This window comes from Copadichromis virginalis, linkage group LG13 (genome assembly GCF_057382275.1).
Source record: "Copadichromis virginalis isolate Kocher_CV1m ecotype Utaka linkage group LG13, C_Virginalis_male_GT1.1, whole genome shotgun sequence".
NCBI lineage: Eukaryota > Metazoa > Chordata > Actinopteri > Cichliformes > Cichlidae > Copadichromis > Copadichromis virginalis.
This window is the reverse complement of record NC_140630.1, coordinates 24533606-24552636: the sequence shown is the minus strand read 5'-3', so window position 1 is coordinate 24552636 and position 19031 is coordinate 24533606. Positions and strand designations below refer to the sequence as shown.

The following is a 19031-nucleotide window of genomic DNA, read 5'->3' as shown; positions in this document are numbered from 1 at the left end:
AAGTCACATAATTCAGTTTATGACCCAATCGGTTATTTATCCAATGTGCACAGAAATCTAAGGGACGTTTGTTTGTTATGGTAAATATCCTAGCAGCAAGGTTTTGGTTTCACAAGACCAGGGCATGTGAACACGAAGAATGTCAAGGATGGAGGTCACTGTGATCCATTAATCTTTTAGCACACGGGGACAGTGCCAGCCAGACACCAAACAGGATGCCGTCAGCTACAGTACCTCCGCCTTGGCTGTGAAACCACAGGTTGGTACTCTCCAATATCAGAGATATGTGATTTTGTGTTTGGCCTGTGTAAATGCGAACATAAATGCATAGATTTTTACTTCAAAGATGAATAATTCGACAAGAGGCTTAATTACGGTATGTCTTAATTAGGCCAGGTCAGTGTAGTTTGTACAGAGTGCTGGGATGAACTGTTCTGCTGTTGGGGGATACCATTGCTCTGACATGGAGTGGGAGGTGTGGATGGATGTCTTAGTCCATTCCAAAGTTTAGGTGGGTGGTAAGTGTCAAAGTAACATCCACATGAATGCCAGGACTCAAGGCATTTCCCAGCAGAACATTGCAGTAAACTGACCAGTCAGTGGTTTCACTGTTGTGGCTGTGTACTGTCAGTCTATACAGATAGCATAAAACCTCTTTGTACATGGTATATATCGGTTTCTTTGTTCACTCAGAATTACTTCAGCCTGCCTGCAGCCCTTCATATTGCCTGCATCTCTGGTTTCATCTGTAACAGTATTGGAGTGATAATGAAATAGCACTTCAGTCTGATTATCAGGCCACAGCGTCCTGTTATAGACACATCAAACACCAGCCTGCTGGTTCCTAGGCAACTTGGTAAGAGAAAGCAGACTCGCTCAGACAGTAACGAGTCAGACCTAATGGCATCACCAGCTCTGATGTAAATATCCCAACAAGGGTCCATTGTGTCTCATCATTCAAACGCAGAGAGATCCATTTTATTTCCTACAAACAATGTGCTGTTATGAATAACATTCTCTGCAGCCCATATATAACAATCTAAATCTGTGTTAAGGAAATACAAGTGCACTATGTTATTTAAATATGGTGTATGCAGATTAATTTTGAAGCCATGTGAATCTGTGGGGTAGGCATTTAGAAACCACAAATGGAAATCCCACAAAGTGACCACGAGGTGGCGCCTTTTAGCTGTAGAAAAACAGAAAGACATTGGGGGATACTGACTTGCTGATTTTGGAACCACAGCATGTTCGGTGCTGTGAAAAAGTATGTGCTCTCTTCCTGATTTCTTCTTTTTTTGCATATTTGTTACACTTAAATGTTTCAGATCATCAAACATTTCATCTTTTAAACATTTCATGTGTGTGTGTGTGTGTGTGTGTGTGTGTGTGTGTGTGTGTGTGTGTGTGTGTGTGTGTGTGTGTAGACTAAGAGATCTCAACATCTGAGATCCCTTTGGAAGTATAAGTATAATTTCTAAGGTTTTGGGACTTCAGTGAAGCACAGTAGGAGCCATTATCTACAAATGGAAAAACCTTGGAACGGCATCTTGAACATTCCCAGGAAAGGCCAGCCTATTATTATTGCAATAACCTTTTAATGATCCATTCAGGAGGTTACAAAAGCACAGAGAACAACATCTAAAGAACTGCAGATCTCACTTGTGTCAGTTAAGTTCAGAGTTCATAAATCAACAAGTCCACCTTCGACTGGATTTTTAAAAAGGGGGAGGTTTTTGAGTGGCCTAGTCAAAGTCTGGACTTACATCAGATTGAGATGCTTTGACGTGACCTTAAACAGGCCGTTCATACTCGAAAAGACTCATTGCCAGTTATTACTAATGCTTGATCATCGGCCTAACTTTGTGCTGAACATTGGGGGGGGGGGGGGGGGGGGGGGGGGGGTCAAGATCTCTTTCTAAATAAATAAATACAGCTGGGTAAATTCCCAGATGATTAAATATGCAACTATTTTGCAGCTCAGAGGAACAGAAGAAATATTTCATTTACACAGTCTCAGCAGGTTTGAAAAAGAAGTTAATGTTGGGTGTTTTATCACAACATTAGGCAGCTTCATAAATCACTGTCTTGTTTAAAGAAATCTCCTCCTGGTGGTATTTATGAGAAAACCACAGAAACATTGTCTTAACATATCAGATACTTTGGAAATCATTCTAGGTCTTGGAGGTAATTTGTCATTGAAGATACTTTAAGAGCTACAGCAGTGGATGAGTCTGCATTTTGGAGTGATGGTAAACATTTGCAAAAACCCTTTGTGGGGGACCGTGAATACCAACTGTCAGAGCACTGTGGACCGAAGAGTTGGACGGTTCACTAAGCATCTCAAAAACAGCTCCAAGTTGAAGCATATTACTGTACCGGCATGACTCTCATTATCCCAACTGGAGATGAGTCTGATAGCCTCAGCACATGCCTCAAATGATTAGTGTATGGTACAGTGCTTTGTGATATTGTCCTTTACATAATGTTTCAGTCAAACCGGGCATGGGGCTCTGTTGCCGGTTACTGGTCCATGCTCTGATGGCCTGCTGGCCTATGTCCAAACCTGCAAATACAGCTTCAGTGTTGTCCCTCCAGAGACAGTGGCCCTTCTATTAAAACCACTTATAATCTGCACATAGCTGTCTGTTTTCTACTGTATTGGCAACACTGCAATAATCCGTTTGAAGAATTTTAAATAAAGGATCTGCAAATGACCTTAGCTCTTCTCAGAGTTTAATTTGACTCAGTCAAAGTGCATGCCATTATAAAAAGAAAACAACAACAACAGCACCATACCATTTGTTTCAGGAACATTAATGAAAGCAAAGTTTGGACTACCTCTCACTGAAACTCCTCTGTGAGTTAGTGACCGCCCACAACTCTTTCTACAACTACTGGGTTGGATGTATCACTCGCGCCTTTAACGCAGGACTGCTTAGCTCCCTCTGAAAGACGGACCATGGGTTGGAAGGAGAAAGGCTGGATTGCTTGTCTGAGTTTTCTCGGATTTGTGGTCTCGGTAAAGAGCATAAGTCGAGACGAGCTTTTTCCTTTTGGTCCGAGCGCAAGAGACCAGTTACTGGAGCCAGGGAATGATCAGACGTACCGACTGGATCTGAGCAAACCGGTGTTGTTTTATGATGGCACTTTCCTCAGCATCTTTGTAAGTTAATTCTTAACATTTTGATGATTATTATTATTAACATTAATGCACTTGCGTTGGCTTTACTGGTCATCAAACGTCCGTAGTTCTTGCGCAATTGCGCGTTAGCCAGAAATGGAGTGAATTTAAACAGTTCCTGGAAGTTGGACAACGGAGTTCCAGCAGCGTATGATTTTTTTCTTGTCTGTGGAGTATTTGTAAATACTGGATTTCTTATATGCAGATGCGACTGTATCATGTCGAAAGCATGTGCCCAGGCATTTCTTTGTTTCCCTCGAGGTTATCATTTTACTGCCGATACCAAATACCAAACCTTATTTTGCAATCCATCCTAAAAACACCCAGTGATGAGACAGAGAACTTTACAGAGTGGTCACTGGGAGGTTTGTTTCTGGAATAAATGCAGTAAATCATGTAAAACTGTATGATTTGCTAGAATATTAACTGTTGGCCTGTAGTGTTTTTAAAAGCCGCACCATTGTGTGGAACGGACAAACAGCCCTTTATTCCCGCAGTTCTGGTTTCAAAGAAAAGTGCTACATCTCTGTTTCAGTGCTGCATGAGTAAACTGTGCCATGACGCAGTGATTACACTAACAGATGCATTCGTCAAAGCTTTGCTGATGTTTTATGCATAAAGATGTTTCTACCAAGCATTCAAGCTCTTAAAATGAAAGTTTCTTCTTTAGTAAAGCTTGCCATTCATTCCACAGTAGCCTGTCCAGTCTCAACCCAGTGGAGGCTGTCTCTGCACGATCTCCATTTAAGGAGATCGTGCAGAGACAATGATTAACGTGATTAACACATGAGTCTGAAGCTTAAATGAAACACATGAATGCAGCGTTCACCAATTAGTCTGCTGACTGCCTCAGGTTAACCTTCCATTACCCACCACAAACATATTTCTGCGCTGCAGTCAAGATGCCCTCAAGAGTTTTGTTTTCATCTCTGAGACGGTCTGCCCTGAACTGTCTCTGCCCTGGGGTGGGGGGGATGATTCTTCTCACCCTTCATGAGTATGATCCATTTTTTACTGAGCACTTACATGTTAACCACTAACCTTAGAGCTCTCTATCTGCAGCACCTCTGTAAATAGGATCACTGATCATTTTCCCAGATCTACCCTCCATTTTGGCAGGAAGTTTCTGTAATGACATTTAGTGCGCAATCTTTAGGCTCTCTGGGGCTACTCATCGGGGGCAAGGACAGGAAACCTTTTGTTTTTTCCTTTGGTCAGGAAGTGAAGGAGCCCCCATGTCCAGTGTGTGTCTGGGCATGTTTTCTTCACACGAGCGCTTTTTTCTTTCTTTTTTACGAGCCTTGCATGTGTTCCCACTGCAAGTGTGTAAAGACTGCGTTAAATAGCATCTTGTTTGTTCATTAGCACAGTAGTGGGACATAGCTGCTGACTCAAATCATTACTGCAATGAAGATCAAAGTGGGTCAGATTGTATCCCCTGTGAAACAGTTCAAGTTGTGTCAAGAATAAAACTGTGTACAACATCGCAGGGATTTCATTTCAGTTTCTGTCTTCTGGATTAATGATTTTAGCTTTTCGTTTCAGATTAATACCAATGGGTTCGTCGCCACAAAAGAGCCAGAAAGCGAGCTGACGTATCTTGGCAAAATGCCCCCAAAATTTGGCATGATTGCAGCTCTGCAAGGAGACCTGCACACGAGCGATGGTGTGGGGAAAGTTTTCTTCCGAGAGGACTCCAGTCCTGATATTCTACGCCGCGCTGCTGAGCACATCAACAGGGCTTTCCCTGAAGATGACGAAATCAATCCCACCCATGCTGTGGTGGTCACCTGGGTTGATGTCACCACCCATGGACTTGAGAGCAGAGGAGACAGCGGCATCAAGAAGGTGAGTGTCACATAGTTATTCAAGTAATCTAAAGTGGATGTGATCACTGACAGAGTCTATAATGTTTTGTTTCTCAGAGAAACACCTTCCAGCTGGTTATTGCATCTCTGGAGACCACGTCATACGCTATTGTCCTCTATCCAAGGGATGGGATAAAGTTTTCCTCCATGCTTGTGGGAGACACTAATGTAATCATGCATGCTGGTTTCAGTAAGGGTTTAGTCCGGGGTTTCTTCAGTTCCATCAAGGGACCATACTACCGCACCACCACTGATGACGAGCAGTCCGTTAGAGCTTTAGCAGAGTAAGTCAGACGGTAACAATGACGGTTCTTGAAGACATGTTTTCTGCCCAGAATCTAAACTTTTCCCCCCACAGGGAGACGAACTCTGGCCTGAGGGGTGTATGGGTGTACGAGATTGGGACTTCTCCCTTTTTTAGCAACGTGGCTCCAGGTGAGGTCCCTGAGCTGCCCACTGAGGCTCCACCACAAGAAGATGTTGACGCTTATGAGGAGTCCAGCGCTGCAAGGAGGCCGTTGTACCCTGACAGACCGGTGGTAGCCTACCCTCCTTATCTGCAGGAACAGACTGAAGTCCACCCAGTTCAGTTCCAACCACAGAACCCGGAGGTGGTGGAGGTGGATGATCCAATTATAAATGTAGATGGTGAGTTTATGATGTCTAGCTTGTCTGCAGCTCTGCTTCCTGAGCCATGCTGTCTATCACAGTGTATTTTGAGAGTGAGAGCATGTTGTATATAAATGTTTATTGTACTTGTCTTATCAGCTGTTCCAGTCATGGTATTCTTACCGTTCCCCATGTTTTCAGTGTTCTCGTACAACCTTGGCAGCTGTGCAAACAACAGAAATAAATGCTCCAAGTTTGGTGAATGCAGGGACTATGCCAACGGATACTGCTGCCATTGCATCTCTGGCTTCTATGGCAACGGGATACAGTGTGTGGCAGAAGGTACACGCAGAAAAGCGTTTAAATATGACGTTTTTTATTAGCTAGTTGATGTGGAAACATTAGAAGAAATCTTAGCTGTTCTTGGATGAAATTCATTTTAAGGGAAGTGGGTTTGCACGTCTCGGTGAGTAACTTCAGTGGGGTGGCTGTGTTTTTGTTTTGTTTTCTTTGGGGGATTTTGCAGGAAAGCCACAGAGGGTGAACGGCAAAGTACACGGAAGAGTGTTTGTGGGCAGGTCTCCTTCTCCGGTGGAGTTCGCCAACATCGACCTCCATTCTTACATTGTTGCGAATGAGGGTCGAGCCTACGTCGCCATCAGTGACCTCCCGGAGACTGTTGGGCCCTCGCTGGAGCCCCTGGTGTCAATTAGCGGTGTGATTGGGTGGGCGTTTGCTCTGGAGCACCCAGGCTTCAAGAATGGCTTCAGCATCATCGGTGAGTGAGAACAACGCTGCAATGAAGATATCTCATGATGTGATATTCAGTAGCTTGCCTTGTAGTTTTTACAGGGTTTAAAAAAAAAACTAGTGGGAAGCATAAATTTCTGGAAACAAGCTGTTTGCGCTGCTGCAAACACAGCTTGCATACAGCTGCAGTCTTCTGCACTGTCTCCCTGAATTCCACTCGCATTACCTCAGCTGTAACAGAAGGCCACGAGACAAAGTTCATCCCGGGCCAGTATTAGAGTTAACATCCTCCTCTCTGGCCTCCACAGGGGGGGAGTTCACTCGGCAGGCTGAGGTGACCTTTATGCCAGGGAATGAAAAGCTGAACATCAGGCAAGAGTTTAAAGGCATCGATGAGCACGACCACCTGATTGTGAGCACCAACCTGGAGGGCCGGGTGGCCGAGGTGCCTCTTGGCTCCACCATAAAGCTCGACCCGTATTCTGAGATCTACCAGTACAACAACAACTGTGAGACATGACTTGAACAGAGAAACAATATTTCACCACCTTTTCTGATTTTGAGCGAGACATAAAAGAAGTGAAAAAAGGTGAGCGTTTCTAACGTGTCCATCTTGCCTTTCAGTGATCACCTCGTCGTCCACTCGGGACTACGTAGTGACTCTGCAGGATGGATCCAGGGAAACCAGGAGATATCAGTGGCGTGAGACAATCTCCTTCAACGGCTGCTATCATAGCGAGACTTTGAGAGACATGAAACCTACACAGATGCTAAGCGTGGACCACATTTTTGCCATTTACGATCCTGCACAACAACTCATCCGGTTCGCCCTGACCAGCAAGATCGGGGACATCAATGGTGAGAAGACGTATTCGTTTTCCTGCCTTTGGTTTGAGCTCACTTCCTTCCTCAGGAACAACGTCCTGACAGAGAGATTATTTTTGCCAGACAGGCTTTTTGTTGCTATTGTTAAATGGTAAAAATAGGTATGTTTTGCTTCAAAAACCCAAAACAAAACCTGTTTAGAAATAAAATTCACCTTTCCTTTTCAGGAGGGCAGCCGGAGCAGAACCCATGCTTAACCGGAAGACACGGATGTGACACGAATGCTGTTTGCAAAGTCGGAGAGGGAGCAACGTTCACTTGCCAATGTGCTGCTGGTTTCAGCGGCGATGGACGCGCATGTTATGGTAAGAACTGCATATTTAATCGTGTAACAAAGAGCAGTTAGAGTTTATTTTCTGCTTTTGGAAAAAATCTAACTGTTTCCATATCTTTCAAACTCATCATTAAAATCAACCCAGATTTTCTAAAGCCTTCCTTCCTGACTAGGGAATGGCACAATCATACAATTAGCAGGGGGAGTCCCATAGGATAAACAAAGCATTTCCGACTCAGAGACCAGGTTAACAGAGCTATTTCAACCTCTATACAACCGAATCTTTTGCATTAGAGACCAAACAGGAAGAGGAAGGAAGAATTTCAGACAGATGCTATCATAAAAGTATTATTATAAATCTAATCAGGCTCTTTTCTTTGATCCGAAAACATTTGATAATGAAAAACTTATCTGGCAAACCAGACTTCTCAAACTCTGACCCAGTCCAAGACTATTTAAATCAAGTCATTTTGTTTACACGACTCAACGTCACACGTAAAGTTTCCCAGGATTTTACATACATAAAAACAGGAAAAAGGCACTTGGACAGAGAGGCGATCTGTCCAGGATGTACCCCGCCTCTCATCCTATGACAGCTGGGATACGCTCCAGCCTCTTCTGTGACTCTGAATTAGATAAGCAAAAGACAGTAGACAGACGAAAAAAAATGTTATCAGTTTAGCATCTCATCACTACTCTTTTCTTTCTTTTTCTTTTTTTATCAGACAACGATGAGTGCAGAGAGGATCCTCAACGCTGCGGCCCTAACGCTATCTGCAACAACCAGCCCGGGACCTTCCGCTGCGAGTGCGAAGAGGGGTATCAGTTCGGTAGTGACCAGAGAACCTGCATTAGTAAGTGGCTTTTGTGTGCTGTAAAGTGCTATTCCATATCAGGCAAACCCTACCTGGTTCTAAGGAGGTAGAGGTGCAAACATAACCTGTAATAAAATTCATTATTGTATGAAAAAATCTGTGGTGATTATTAACACGTGTAGCAGCAGCAGCAAATTAGATTTGCTCAGCGCGGTGGCTGTAAAGTATTTTCTGGCATGCCCCAAAAGGATCCAACTTGAATTTCAGTTAAATAAATATTAAAGTATATTCATTCGTCTTAATTTCACGCCATATTTTTCACCCTGTTCCCCAACTTAAGCGGCTCTATCCAAAACCAGTCAACACATTATTTTTCTCACGCTGATAGCATTTCCCAGAACTTGTTCTGCTTCTCCTCAGAGGTTGATCGACCCGTGGACCACTGTGAGGCAGGCACCCATACCTGCTCACCCCATGCTCAGTGCAGCTACGCCGGAGGCTCGTCCTACGTCTGCACCTGCCTACAAGGGTTCACAGGAGACGGTAGAAGCTGCCAAGGTACTGCAGACAAACATAATGCTCTCAGAATTTTTTTCATTGTTTGTTTGTTTGTGGGTTTTCTTTTTTGCATAGTTCACCAACCTGCAATAAGCAGTGTTACGTGTTTTCTATTATTAAATGAGTTTTTAGGTAATTTTACTGACAAAAAAAGGCTTAAAGTTTGTTGGCTGCATGTAAGGATTTGCAGTTTTCCCTGTTCCTTCCATTTATGAAATAAAATTAAACAATTAAATTAAATAGTAGGAGCTTCTAAAGCAGGGGTGTGAAACATAAGGCCCAGGGGCCAGAATCGGCCCAGCAAAAACTCCACCCCGGAGTTTTAGAAACACAGTTTTAACTTTACTCACTATAACTTCACTTTATTTATATTTGTTTAAGTTTTACACCTTTTCCTATTGATAAAGATTCCCCCCACCCCGCTTTATACTACAGCAAAGTCATCTATAGATACACAATTACATGATGGAAATTTCCTGGGGTTTTTTTTTACTATCTACCACAGAAATTTATGGTTTTGTTTTTTTACAGTGAGTTCACAGAAAACGGCTTTGTTTTCTGAATGAAACTTTGAATTTTATAACTACAGGACAGTCTGGGCAATGATTTTACACATTTGTCATGTAATTTCACTGGTCCGGCGCACTTAAGATCAAAGCAGCTTTAAGTGTGACCGGTCAAAAACGAGGGACATGAAGAAAAATCTGCTGAAAGTAAGGACAGTGTGGCCAAAATCACTTGATTCACCAAATGCATCCTTAGGAATTATTTGAATTGTTACACCATCTGCTCGGGACTGTGGGCGGTCAGGTTGGTTGCATAATACACCAACAGAGACCGAAGAGTGAAACATTAAAAGCAGATGGGAATTTCATGTGTAGAGGTCCCGGGTCTGGGTGTAGGGTTTTTGGAGGGGTTTCTCTGGTCTGGGTCCTTCCATTCTTTCCACATTTTTGCTTGATTTTCTGCTATTTGAGGAAAGTTTAAGTCAAAGGTTCACCCAAGCTCTTCTGCATGGATCTCCACTCATAAAATGACACAGAAAATGTTCATATTTGATTTTTTTCTGCTCTCTCATCCTCCATCCATCCATCTCACCATCATCTCATCCATCTGCCTGAAGACATAGACGAGTGTCAGCAAAGCAGGTGTCACTCAGACGCCGTGTGTTACAACACAGAGGGATCCTTTACCTGCCAGTGCAGGCCAGGTTACAGCGGCGACGGTTTCCAGTGCCTTCCTGGTAGGTGAACTCTCTGAATTGCACTGCTTTAAACATTTGTTAGCTGGCTTGGCTGCACATTCATTCTGGGGGTTGAAAATAAAGCCTGTGTAGTTACATGTTTGTTATGGAGGTCCTTCACTGGAGTTCAGACAGCCGAGTAATAGTTTTTTGTTTGATGTTGTTTCGCAAAATGGGTCATTTTCATTCACAGCCTTGTAGCCGTTTAGGCCGGAGGGGGTGTTTGGAAAATGAATTCCTCGCCAGAGTATATTGGTGCCAGCTGGAATCTGTTTCTCATTCCCTTCTGGAAAGCGCGAGGAATTTGTCATGCCTTGTGAAGGATGTGAATTTTATGTGTAGCTGAAATTTAAATTAGAAGACTCCAAAAAGATAAAAGAAACAAGTTCGGGGAGTTTGTTGCAGGCTGTATTTGTTAATTTTCGAGTCTTTCTTTTCATATTTTTCTTCAGGGAGGCCAAAAACACGATGTGAGGTTCACAGAGAGAACGTCCTGGGTGTGTCTGGCCCACGGGGGCCGCGGCCTCCGATTGGCGCTTACATCCCCACGTGTGATAACAACGGTCAATATGAGCCCATGCAGTGCCATGGAAGCACGGGACATTGCTGGTGCGTGGACCAAAATGGACAGGAGATCTCGGGGACTCGCACCGGGCCTGGCAGCAGACCAATGTGTGAGTAAATCACAGAAAGAGGTGACAGTGTCACTCACAGTGGCATTAAACAAAAACTATGGAAGCACAAACACTTCGGGAGTTTTGATGAACTGATTTGTGTGCGTCTCAATTAGGTATCGACCACAATACTGGGCTGCCGCCCGTCGGACCCCGGCCACGGCCCGATGTGGACGCCCTGACCCCAGGAACACACCTGCTGTTTGCCCAGAGCGGCAGGATAGAGCACGTTCCTCTGGGGGGTTACGACATGAAAAAGAACGATGCCAAGCCCGTCCTCCACCTGCCCGTAAGTTCATCTTTAAGAGAGGAGTTATTTCATAAATTTTTATATGGCTTTTGCAGCAGTTTTATTCTTATTTTTAAGTTAAAGCCACAATTTCCTGTCAGGATTGTTTACTTAATTTAAATAATATATGAGAAAACAGTCACAAATAACTGCGCTCTGTTGTCCTAAAACTTTCTTCAGCTCTGGGATTTTTCCCATCTGCTTCTCGCATCCAAAGCTTACACTTTACTGGGGGCACATGGTGACATTCAAGCTAATTGCTAACATCAGTCAGACAACTTTACAGTTGCAGTCTGCTTTTCTTGTTGCACTGATTTGAGCTGCTTGAGCTCCTCACTGTGTGACTCAGTTTGTTTGGATTTAAAGTCTCGACGATACCATCCAAAAAGCACATCTGCTCCACGTTCTGGACCGTTGTTGTGTGACGAAAACTGCACTTCAAAGGTTTGTTGTTTGCTCACACCCTCCTTGGCTCCACAGGAGAAGGTCATCATTGGTGTAGCCTACGACTGTGTGGAGAAAATGGTGTACTGGACAGAAATCACGTCTCCCTCCATCAGCAAGGCCAACATCGAGGGGGGAGAGCCCACTTCTGTCATTAGTTCAGGTAGTGTTTTCTTCACGCTACTGGTTCCCCTACATTTTGAAAGAGGAGGTTAAAAAAAACAGAAAAAATGCACTGTTTTAACAGGTTTGGAAAGCCCAGAAGGGATTGCGATCGACCACTTGGGTCGAACAATGTTCTGGACGGATTCCGCTAAGGATCACATCGAGGTGGCGTCTCTGGACGGGTCTAACCGACGTGTCCTCATAAACACCGACCTCGTCAACCCACGAGCCATCATCGCTGACCCTTCCAACGGGTGCGTTACGATTTAACAGCCTGTTTATTGAACATAGTTTGAGTTAAACAGCACTCTCGGTGAAAATCTGCGATGCTCATTTACTTTAAAGAGCAGGTAACATTCACAAACAGATTGATATTCAGTGTTGCTGAACATCACAGCAGACTCACTCTTCACCTGTCCTCCAACAGTAACCTATACTGGGCTGACTGGAACCGTAAAGCCCCCAAGATTGAGACATCTTACATGGATGGATCCAACAGACGGGTGCTGGTTAGAGACAATCTAGGCCTGCCAAACGGCTTGACTTACGACCCTCACAGCTCACAGCTTTGCTGGGCAGACGCAGGTAGATTTCAGACAGATGACTCATCTGTGAAACGGTGTCTGCTGTGTGCAAGCAGCACTAATTACAGTCTCTTGCCTGCAGGCACGCAAAAAATGGAGTGCATGGATCCAGGTCGGGGTAGTCGCAGTACAGTTTTGGAGAGGATCCAGTATCCTTTTGGAATGACAGCTTTCGGGAAAAACATCTATTACACCGACTGGCGAAGGTTTGATTTTTATTTTAAGAATGTTTTTTCAAACTCTGCCTTTTTAAATCATGAAAAAATAATAATAATAATATTTCTTGCAGCTGGAGTTTGTTTATAAATGAGAACCACTGGTGTTGTAGCACCGAAGACACAGGGTTTTTACTTTTACCTGTGATTCAATGTGTCAAGGCAGAGGAAAGAGAGGGAAGGTTAAAGGTCAAAAAGCTGCCCACACTCAACCCCCTTTACATTCTCTGTGGCAGGGCTCAGACGCTCCCACACTCGAAATTGTGGAGCTTCCTCCACATGTGTCCGGCTCTGTAAGTTATTTATTCCTGAGCGACTGCAGAAAAAAAAGGGGAGGGCTTTGTGTGTGTGTGCATGTGTGAGTATGTGTGTGTGTTAGTGTGCACATGAGGTGAGGAGGAGTCCTGAAAAGTGACAGCTGCTTGCAATTTCTCAGCCCCAGACGTCTGCGAGTGACCTCCACAGGGCCTCCCTGTGATCTCGCCAGGGCCGCAGAAAGGTTGAGAGGAGGTGGTGTGGGTGGTGCACACTTAAACAGTTTACCACAAACTATGTCATGTTGTGGCTAAGAAACCTACCCTCATCCCCCTCTTTGGCCTTACTCAGTCTCGACAGACTTTGTAGGAAACATAAGGAGGCCGGACGGATGATTGCGCAAGCTCAGATAGTCCTGGATTTCTGAACTCCTGTGCTGACTGTGTTTGCAACAGGGATGCTGTGATTGCAGTGGACCGCTATGCCAGCAGGGAGTCAGATGAGTTCCAGCCTCAGAAGCGGACCAGGTTATACGGGATCGCCACAGCCTATGCCCAGTGTCCTGCAGGTAGGAAGTTGTGATGGCACATTCCCCTTCAATTCCCCCTCTTCACATGCTCGAAGCGAATCTTTGCACGGTATCTAACCCTGATGTTCAGCTCCACTTTAAAGCCGCATGCAGAAACTGCTTGACCCTTGTATATTTGGGGGCTACCTTTGAGGCCAACCTTATTATGCGTTCCTTTTCCTTTTTGGGACCAGGCTGACCTAGTTGTGACCTCTGCAGGCTCTCTAAAGAATCCTTTAGAGCACTTTGCAAACAAAACAAACAAACAAACAAAAAAACACGAGTACAGTTCTTAATCTTTAAGCAACTGGGGGAATTCTTCCAGCTTGTATTTATTATCAAGCAAAGGAATGACTAATGGCACCAGGCAACAGCCTCTCTTATAGATAAGGCTAAAGCCAGGGAATGCAGAGTCAGGGGAAAGGGGCCTCCAACATCTGGAGATTGCTGCGTGCTTCCTTTGGATGTTTTTAGTGCATTAATAACAAGCAGTGAAAAGGCTATTTCCCACCGATGCCTGCTGTAAAATGTTTCCTTTGTCCCCTCCGTCTGTCAGGACAAAACTACTGTTCTGGAAACAACGGTGGCTGCTCCCACCTGTGTTTAGCAACACCAAACGGCCGTTCCTGCAAGTGTCCCGACAACGCGGCTCAAGTGGGCTGCGTCGAGAGAGAGTACTGAAAGGAGACATCCAGCGCTCCCGGAGTGGACAAGTTTTAAATCCGGAGCCCCTCAGCATGACTAAATTCGAACTGCTGCAGAACCAGAACCGCCTCTGAAAAGCAGAGGTGAACTTACTGTGCCTTTTTTTTTCTACTGCTCACTGTTATTGTTACCTACATTTTTTGTGTGTGTGTTACATTTCCCATTTATAAAATCACAATGAACTGTAAGTAGAAGCACTACCATGGTGACCTTTTTCCTGAGTCCACAAAAACTGAGAATGAAGCTCGAAGGAATGCGTAATTCTAATGTGAACTTTATCAGAGCGGTAAATGACATCATCTCATGCACTACTGCACACTGAACCTGGGCTTTTTCTCATGGAAGTGTTATTGTGGAACAGGGTAGGGGGGGAAGCTGGTGGGATGAGTCTAGATGCTGAGCAGAAATGTGAGGGAATAAAAATTTTTCTGACACCGTGGGCTCCCGAGTTTGTTGCTTTACAGCGACACCTTGTGTTAGGTAAGTGAATTACAAATATTCATATCTGGTGCTGTTGCGGTAGGTGTCGCCATTGTATAACCTCAAAAAGGGGATGCCTCGTGATATCCAGTACCTGCCATGGTTGAATAAATAACTTGTCTTGCAGATTTATATGTATGAAAATGTAATAAATGTTTATTCTTAAACAATTTCTGCGCGACTTTTATCGCAGATGACTTATACACAGGTGCCATTATACACCATTTCTTGCAACAGGCTTATTTTTAACAAGCTGTGTGTGTGTGTGTGTGTGTGTGTGTGTGTGTGTGTGTGTGTGTGTGTGTGTGTGTGTGTGTTTCTTGTCACATGACTTATTTTTTGCGTCTGCTTGGATGATGCTTCTTCTTTCTCAAAAAGGATCAAGAAAAGCTGCCACCCACGCAGTCTGTGTGCTGGAGGGGGGAGACACGTACGTCAGTGGTGCATTAAGGGGGCTTTTAATAAACCCGGAATATTTTTATCATAAAGACTTGAAACCTGATTGAAAACCTGCTTCGAGTCGCAGCAGTCGTCACTGTCTCTCTCCAGTGACTTGTCCCATTCACATCAACGCCTTAGGGGTATATCTTGATATGACTCTGAGACAAATCGTCATTTCGATCTCACAAAACAATGCTATGACCATAACTGGAAAACAAAATAAAATTCTGTCCTTTTCTATCCAAATTATCAGTGACTGTCATTGTCTAACAATAAAAAAGTCTGACCATTAGTCCTGTGCAAGACTGCAAAATTTGGTATTGATCAGACACAAAGTAAATATTGAGACAGTATTTTAAATATGCTGATACTTTTAATCTATAAAGACAGCTTAAGTTGGGGAGATCATTGTGTCAGGATTTATTAGAGAAATCATCATCACTTTGCAAATTCTGAATACATTTTAATGATCATGGAATCACTGTGGTCTTTTACTTTCCACAATACTTTAACACAACAAACACACCTTTCAGCTTTTCATATATTTTGAATCTGAGGCTGTGTGTGTGTGTGTGTGTGTGTGTGTGTGTGTGTGTGTGTGTGTGTGTGTGTGTGTGTGTGTGTGTGTTATTTACTATAAATTAAAAAAGACCTGACGATCAAAAAGGTTCAGATATTTTTCAAAGTGCATGTTTGATAGAAAAAAAAGTATCGATTCTATCGTGCTACTATTGATCTGATACCAATACCAGCGTTGGAATCGATACTATTGGTTCAGTCCGCCAACCTCTACTGGCCATCTGTCAAGCCACGGGTAAGGAACAGCAGGGGAGATTGTGACCAGAACCAAGAAGCTAATTCTGTTTTTCATAACTGTGACAGATGTGCTTGTCTTGCTTCACTGATTACCAGCTGTCCATTAAAATGTATGAATAAGGGGGGGGGGATTCAGTGTCCTGAAGCCCACAGTAATGTCACCATAAAATAAATAAAAGCAGCAAATCCTTGTTCTTTTTTTTCACTAAACACATCAATCATTCGTCATTACGCAAAAATTACCTCAGTCGATTCGTTTAACTTTATAAGTAGTTCAACTACATTTTCATACTCGTAATAACCCTAATCTGCAAGAAAGATAACCTAACGCCGGGATTTTTAGACAATTGTCTCGAGTGTGGCGGCTTCTCACTTTGATATGCACAAACAAGCAAATTACACTTTAGGGGAAAAAATGAATTAGCTTGCCAGTCTGTTCTGCCATCTACAGAGCTTCCCCAAACGCACCACCATTCCCTGGGCTAAAAGCTTTGATTGATTGGAAAATGATTTGCGTGTTATCCAATTGGGAGCAGAACAGCAGTCAGTGGGCACTCCACAGACCGTTAGCGCTTAATAACAAAATGGTCATTTGCACCCTCAGACAAGTCTTTGAGGAAAAAAGCTGATCAGCGCATAGAAAACTTAAGCTAACTATTTGGCTTTCAAGGGCTAAACATGCATTATGCATTACGCACAGCCATATTAAGTCTTAGATCATATTAATAGTTTCCAAGGAAATAAATCGCGAAATTAGTGTACCTGTTTGGGTGTTATTACAAAACATTTGCTATGACTTCTCTTTGGATTCTAGGAGGTTCTTCGCAGCCAACTAAATGGGCTGTATTGTAGAGGGAGTTGTCTTGCAGTCAGAGCTGAGGGCTTAACGACCCAATATCTTTAGTGCTGGATGGATGCTAGCTTTAGCTGGGTTAATTTGGGGGAAAACGAAGGTATGTCATAAAATTAATTCTTCTTATTACAGGTAAATATCATACATGTAAGAGATACGTGGCTATACCCATAGCACCTGCTTGTTTTGGATGTTCTTGAAGATGTGTTGGTCGCTCTGTGATACAGTTTTGACAGATGCCGTACACAGGACGGTGCGATGCAACAATCAGCAGAGCCGCTAACGTCACGGCTGCTGGCTAAAGAGCCAAGAACTCCGGAATAGCTACTTTATTCGTTAAAAAACGCTCATAAAGTCAGTCGGTAATGCGTATCTCCGGAGAATATGGCATTTATTTGGACATTTTTTTAAAGTTACCGAAGCTGCTGGGTTGTTTCTTTTTCGGTCAAGCTAGCCACAACTATAAACACGCTAACGGAGATGAACTTTCAAAATATATCTAACTCGTTCGTGCGATGTAAAGTATATGTATTTTAAGTAAAGCCCAGTTCCGAGGAGGGGAATAGCCACATTACAGAGTTACCACTTGCAATTTATATATTTATTTTATCTCAGTATGAAACCTAGATGTCTCTGCATTTGAATATTTCCATAACACACTTGAAACGAAAATTTAAATTTAAACATACAAATTACATTTGAGTGTAATTTAACCGTTTAATACTGACTGAATACAGCAAGCATCCAAATTGGATATTTTATTTTCAGTTTATTTGCGATTCGGATTATCGATGTTCTTTTACTGCAATATAAATGTGGGTGCATTTATTTTGAAAACACAATTTGTCGCCGGAAATGGGATGTGTGTCGCTGCCTAAAGACTTCACGCAGTTCTGTCAGATACCTAGCTAGCTAGCTGTCTGTATGGCTAGTGTCCGTTTTGTTTTGGTAATGCCCTAGCGTGTCAAACTCGCTTGGGCGAAGTTTATGGTTCAAGTGTGGGGTTTTTTTGTTGTTGTTTTTAACTGTTAGTGTATCTGCGTTTGTTGACAAAAGTGAATGCGGCATTGCCAGCTAATTCTGCTTTGCTAACCCATCAGACTTTGTATTTTTCAGCAGAAGCCCAGTTTAAAAGTGGCAGAGCGATGCAGTGAATATGCTATGAAAGACTCCGAAGAAGATTTGGGGCTTCGTTCGGGTTATCCCGGGGCACTTCCAGCCACCTGGAGGATTGAGAAAGAACCCCAGAGGAGACCTTTCTGATTCCTAACTTCTTCAACCAGACTTGGTGTTGTATCTGGAAGTGTGGACGATATGGCCAGTCCACAGGAGACGGATCTGTGCTATGCGTGGGAAAAGTATATGGACTGTAGACTGCAAGGAGCCGATCTCCAGGTATGGCGCTTCTGGCAGGAGTGTAACGTCAGAGATCATTCTTTGGGTGGTGGTGCTGCTTACTTTTTACAGGAGCAGGTCCTTAAAAAAGATGATGTCATTGTACTTGGGAAAAGGTCTGAAGACAGCCATGTATCTTGTTTATTCTGATAGAGACAAATTATTTGTTTTCAATCACGATACAGTTGCAAAACCGGTTCTCTCCAGGATTTCATTCAAAGGGCTGAGTCGATACGAAGTTAGTGTGCTTTCTACGCTTGAATAGCAAGAGTTTGTTCTGTGACAGGTGCTATATGAACGCTTTTAACCTAGATAAACTCATGAATAAGGTAATCTTATCCAGAAATACTTTGCTTCTCATTTTTGCCCTCGCTGTGCCGAGGTCAGTGTTCACTAACACGTTTAGGCAAAATGCTCCAGTATGAATTTTGTGCAGAATTATACATGTGCATATGAAAAGTGGGTAAGGGGAAGAGTCACTGACTATCAAAGAAAATGACTTCCGATGTGTTTTTGCATATACCTTAAACCCTCTGGTTTACCTTGGCGGTCCCCAGATATCACTTAAGTGGCCAGAAATCTGGCTGGTGCACACCAGAGGCCTGCGTAGGCCCAGCATTAAGTCACTGCACAGAGGTGGAGGCAGGTGTAAACCACAGATTATTCACTGTTGGCGCTGCATAAAGGTGCTTTGCTTTCTATCTCATTGTATCCTGTGCATATGTGGTAGCGGTTCTGAAAACTGTCAGATCTCTGCAGCTCTTTCATCCCCCTCTTTCTGTCAGGGAATGAACGGCATCCAGATCACGAGACTTGGATTAGGTTCAGACTGCGGATCTAAGAGTACACACTCGCGCGCACACAGAGGCACACTCACTCATAATGTACCCCATTACTTTTGATTATTCATGTGTGATTTGTCCTTTTAAAGACAGACCTACTATCATTTTTAAAGCTAATT

At 43.4% G+C, this 19031-nt stretch overlaps 2 protein-coding genes across 3 annotated transcripts in view; both read left to right on the top strand.

The window, feature by feature from the left end:
* The first annotated feature begins 2897 nt into the window (after positions 1 to 2897).
* Positions 2898 to 14736, top strand: nid1a (nidogen 1a). The gene is made up of 20 exons (XM_085478146.1): positions 2898 to 3166; positions 4730 to 5032; positions 5110 to 5336; positions 5411 to 5700; positions 5863 to 6003; positions 6188 to 6439; positions 6720 to 6920; positions 7036 to 7269; positions 7464 to 7601; positions 8296 to 8424; positions 8806 to 8943; positions 10067 to 10186; positions 10639 to 10860; positions 10977 to 11149; positions 11630 to 11756; positions 11841 to 12012; positions 12186 to 12343; positions 12425 to 12548; positions 13268 to 13380; positions 13937 to 14736. Exons 1-20 carry the CDS (start codon positions 2963 to 2965, stop codon positions 14059 to 14061), a joined length of 3591 nt encoding a protein of 1196 aa, XP_085334272.1. The 5' UTR covers positions 2898 to 2962; the 3' UTR covers positions 14062 to 14736.
* A 1953-nt stretch (positions 14737 to 16689) lies between these two features.
* lyst (lysosomal trafficking regulator) overlaps positions 16690 to 19031 on the top strand; it is a 62895-nt gene continuing 60553 nt past the window's right edge. Inside the window, exons 1-2 of one of the 2 annotated variants that reach the window (XM_085478144.1) lie at positions 16690 to 16775; positions 17795 to 18070. In XM_085478144.1, the coding sequence (XP_085334270.1) occupies positions 17990 to 18070 (81 nt within the window). In that variant the 5' untranslated portion in view covers positions 16690 to 16775; positions 17795 to 17989. Of the gene's footprint in view, positions 16776 to 17368; positions 18071 to 19031 lie in introns of those variants that run through there. The other variant, XM_085478145.1, reaches the window with a different exon arrangement.

Bases quoted from the DNA above. Each gene is read 5' to 3' on its own strand.
- nid1a (XM_085478146.1), top strand. From the start codon at position 2,963: ATGGGTTGGAAGGAGAAAGGCTGGATTGCTTGTCTGAGTTTTCTCGGA. The intron at 5,033-5,109 runs GTGAGTGTCACA...TTTGTTTCTCAG, and splicing joins GAGACAGCGGCATCAAGAAG to AGAAACACCTTCCAGCTGGT. The intron at 5,701-5,862 runs GTGAGTTTATGA...CCATGTTTTCAG, and splicing joins TCCAATTATAAATGTAGATG to TGTTCTCGTACAACCTTGGC.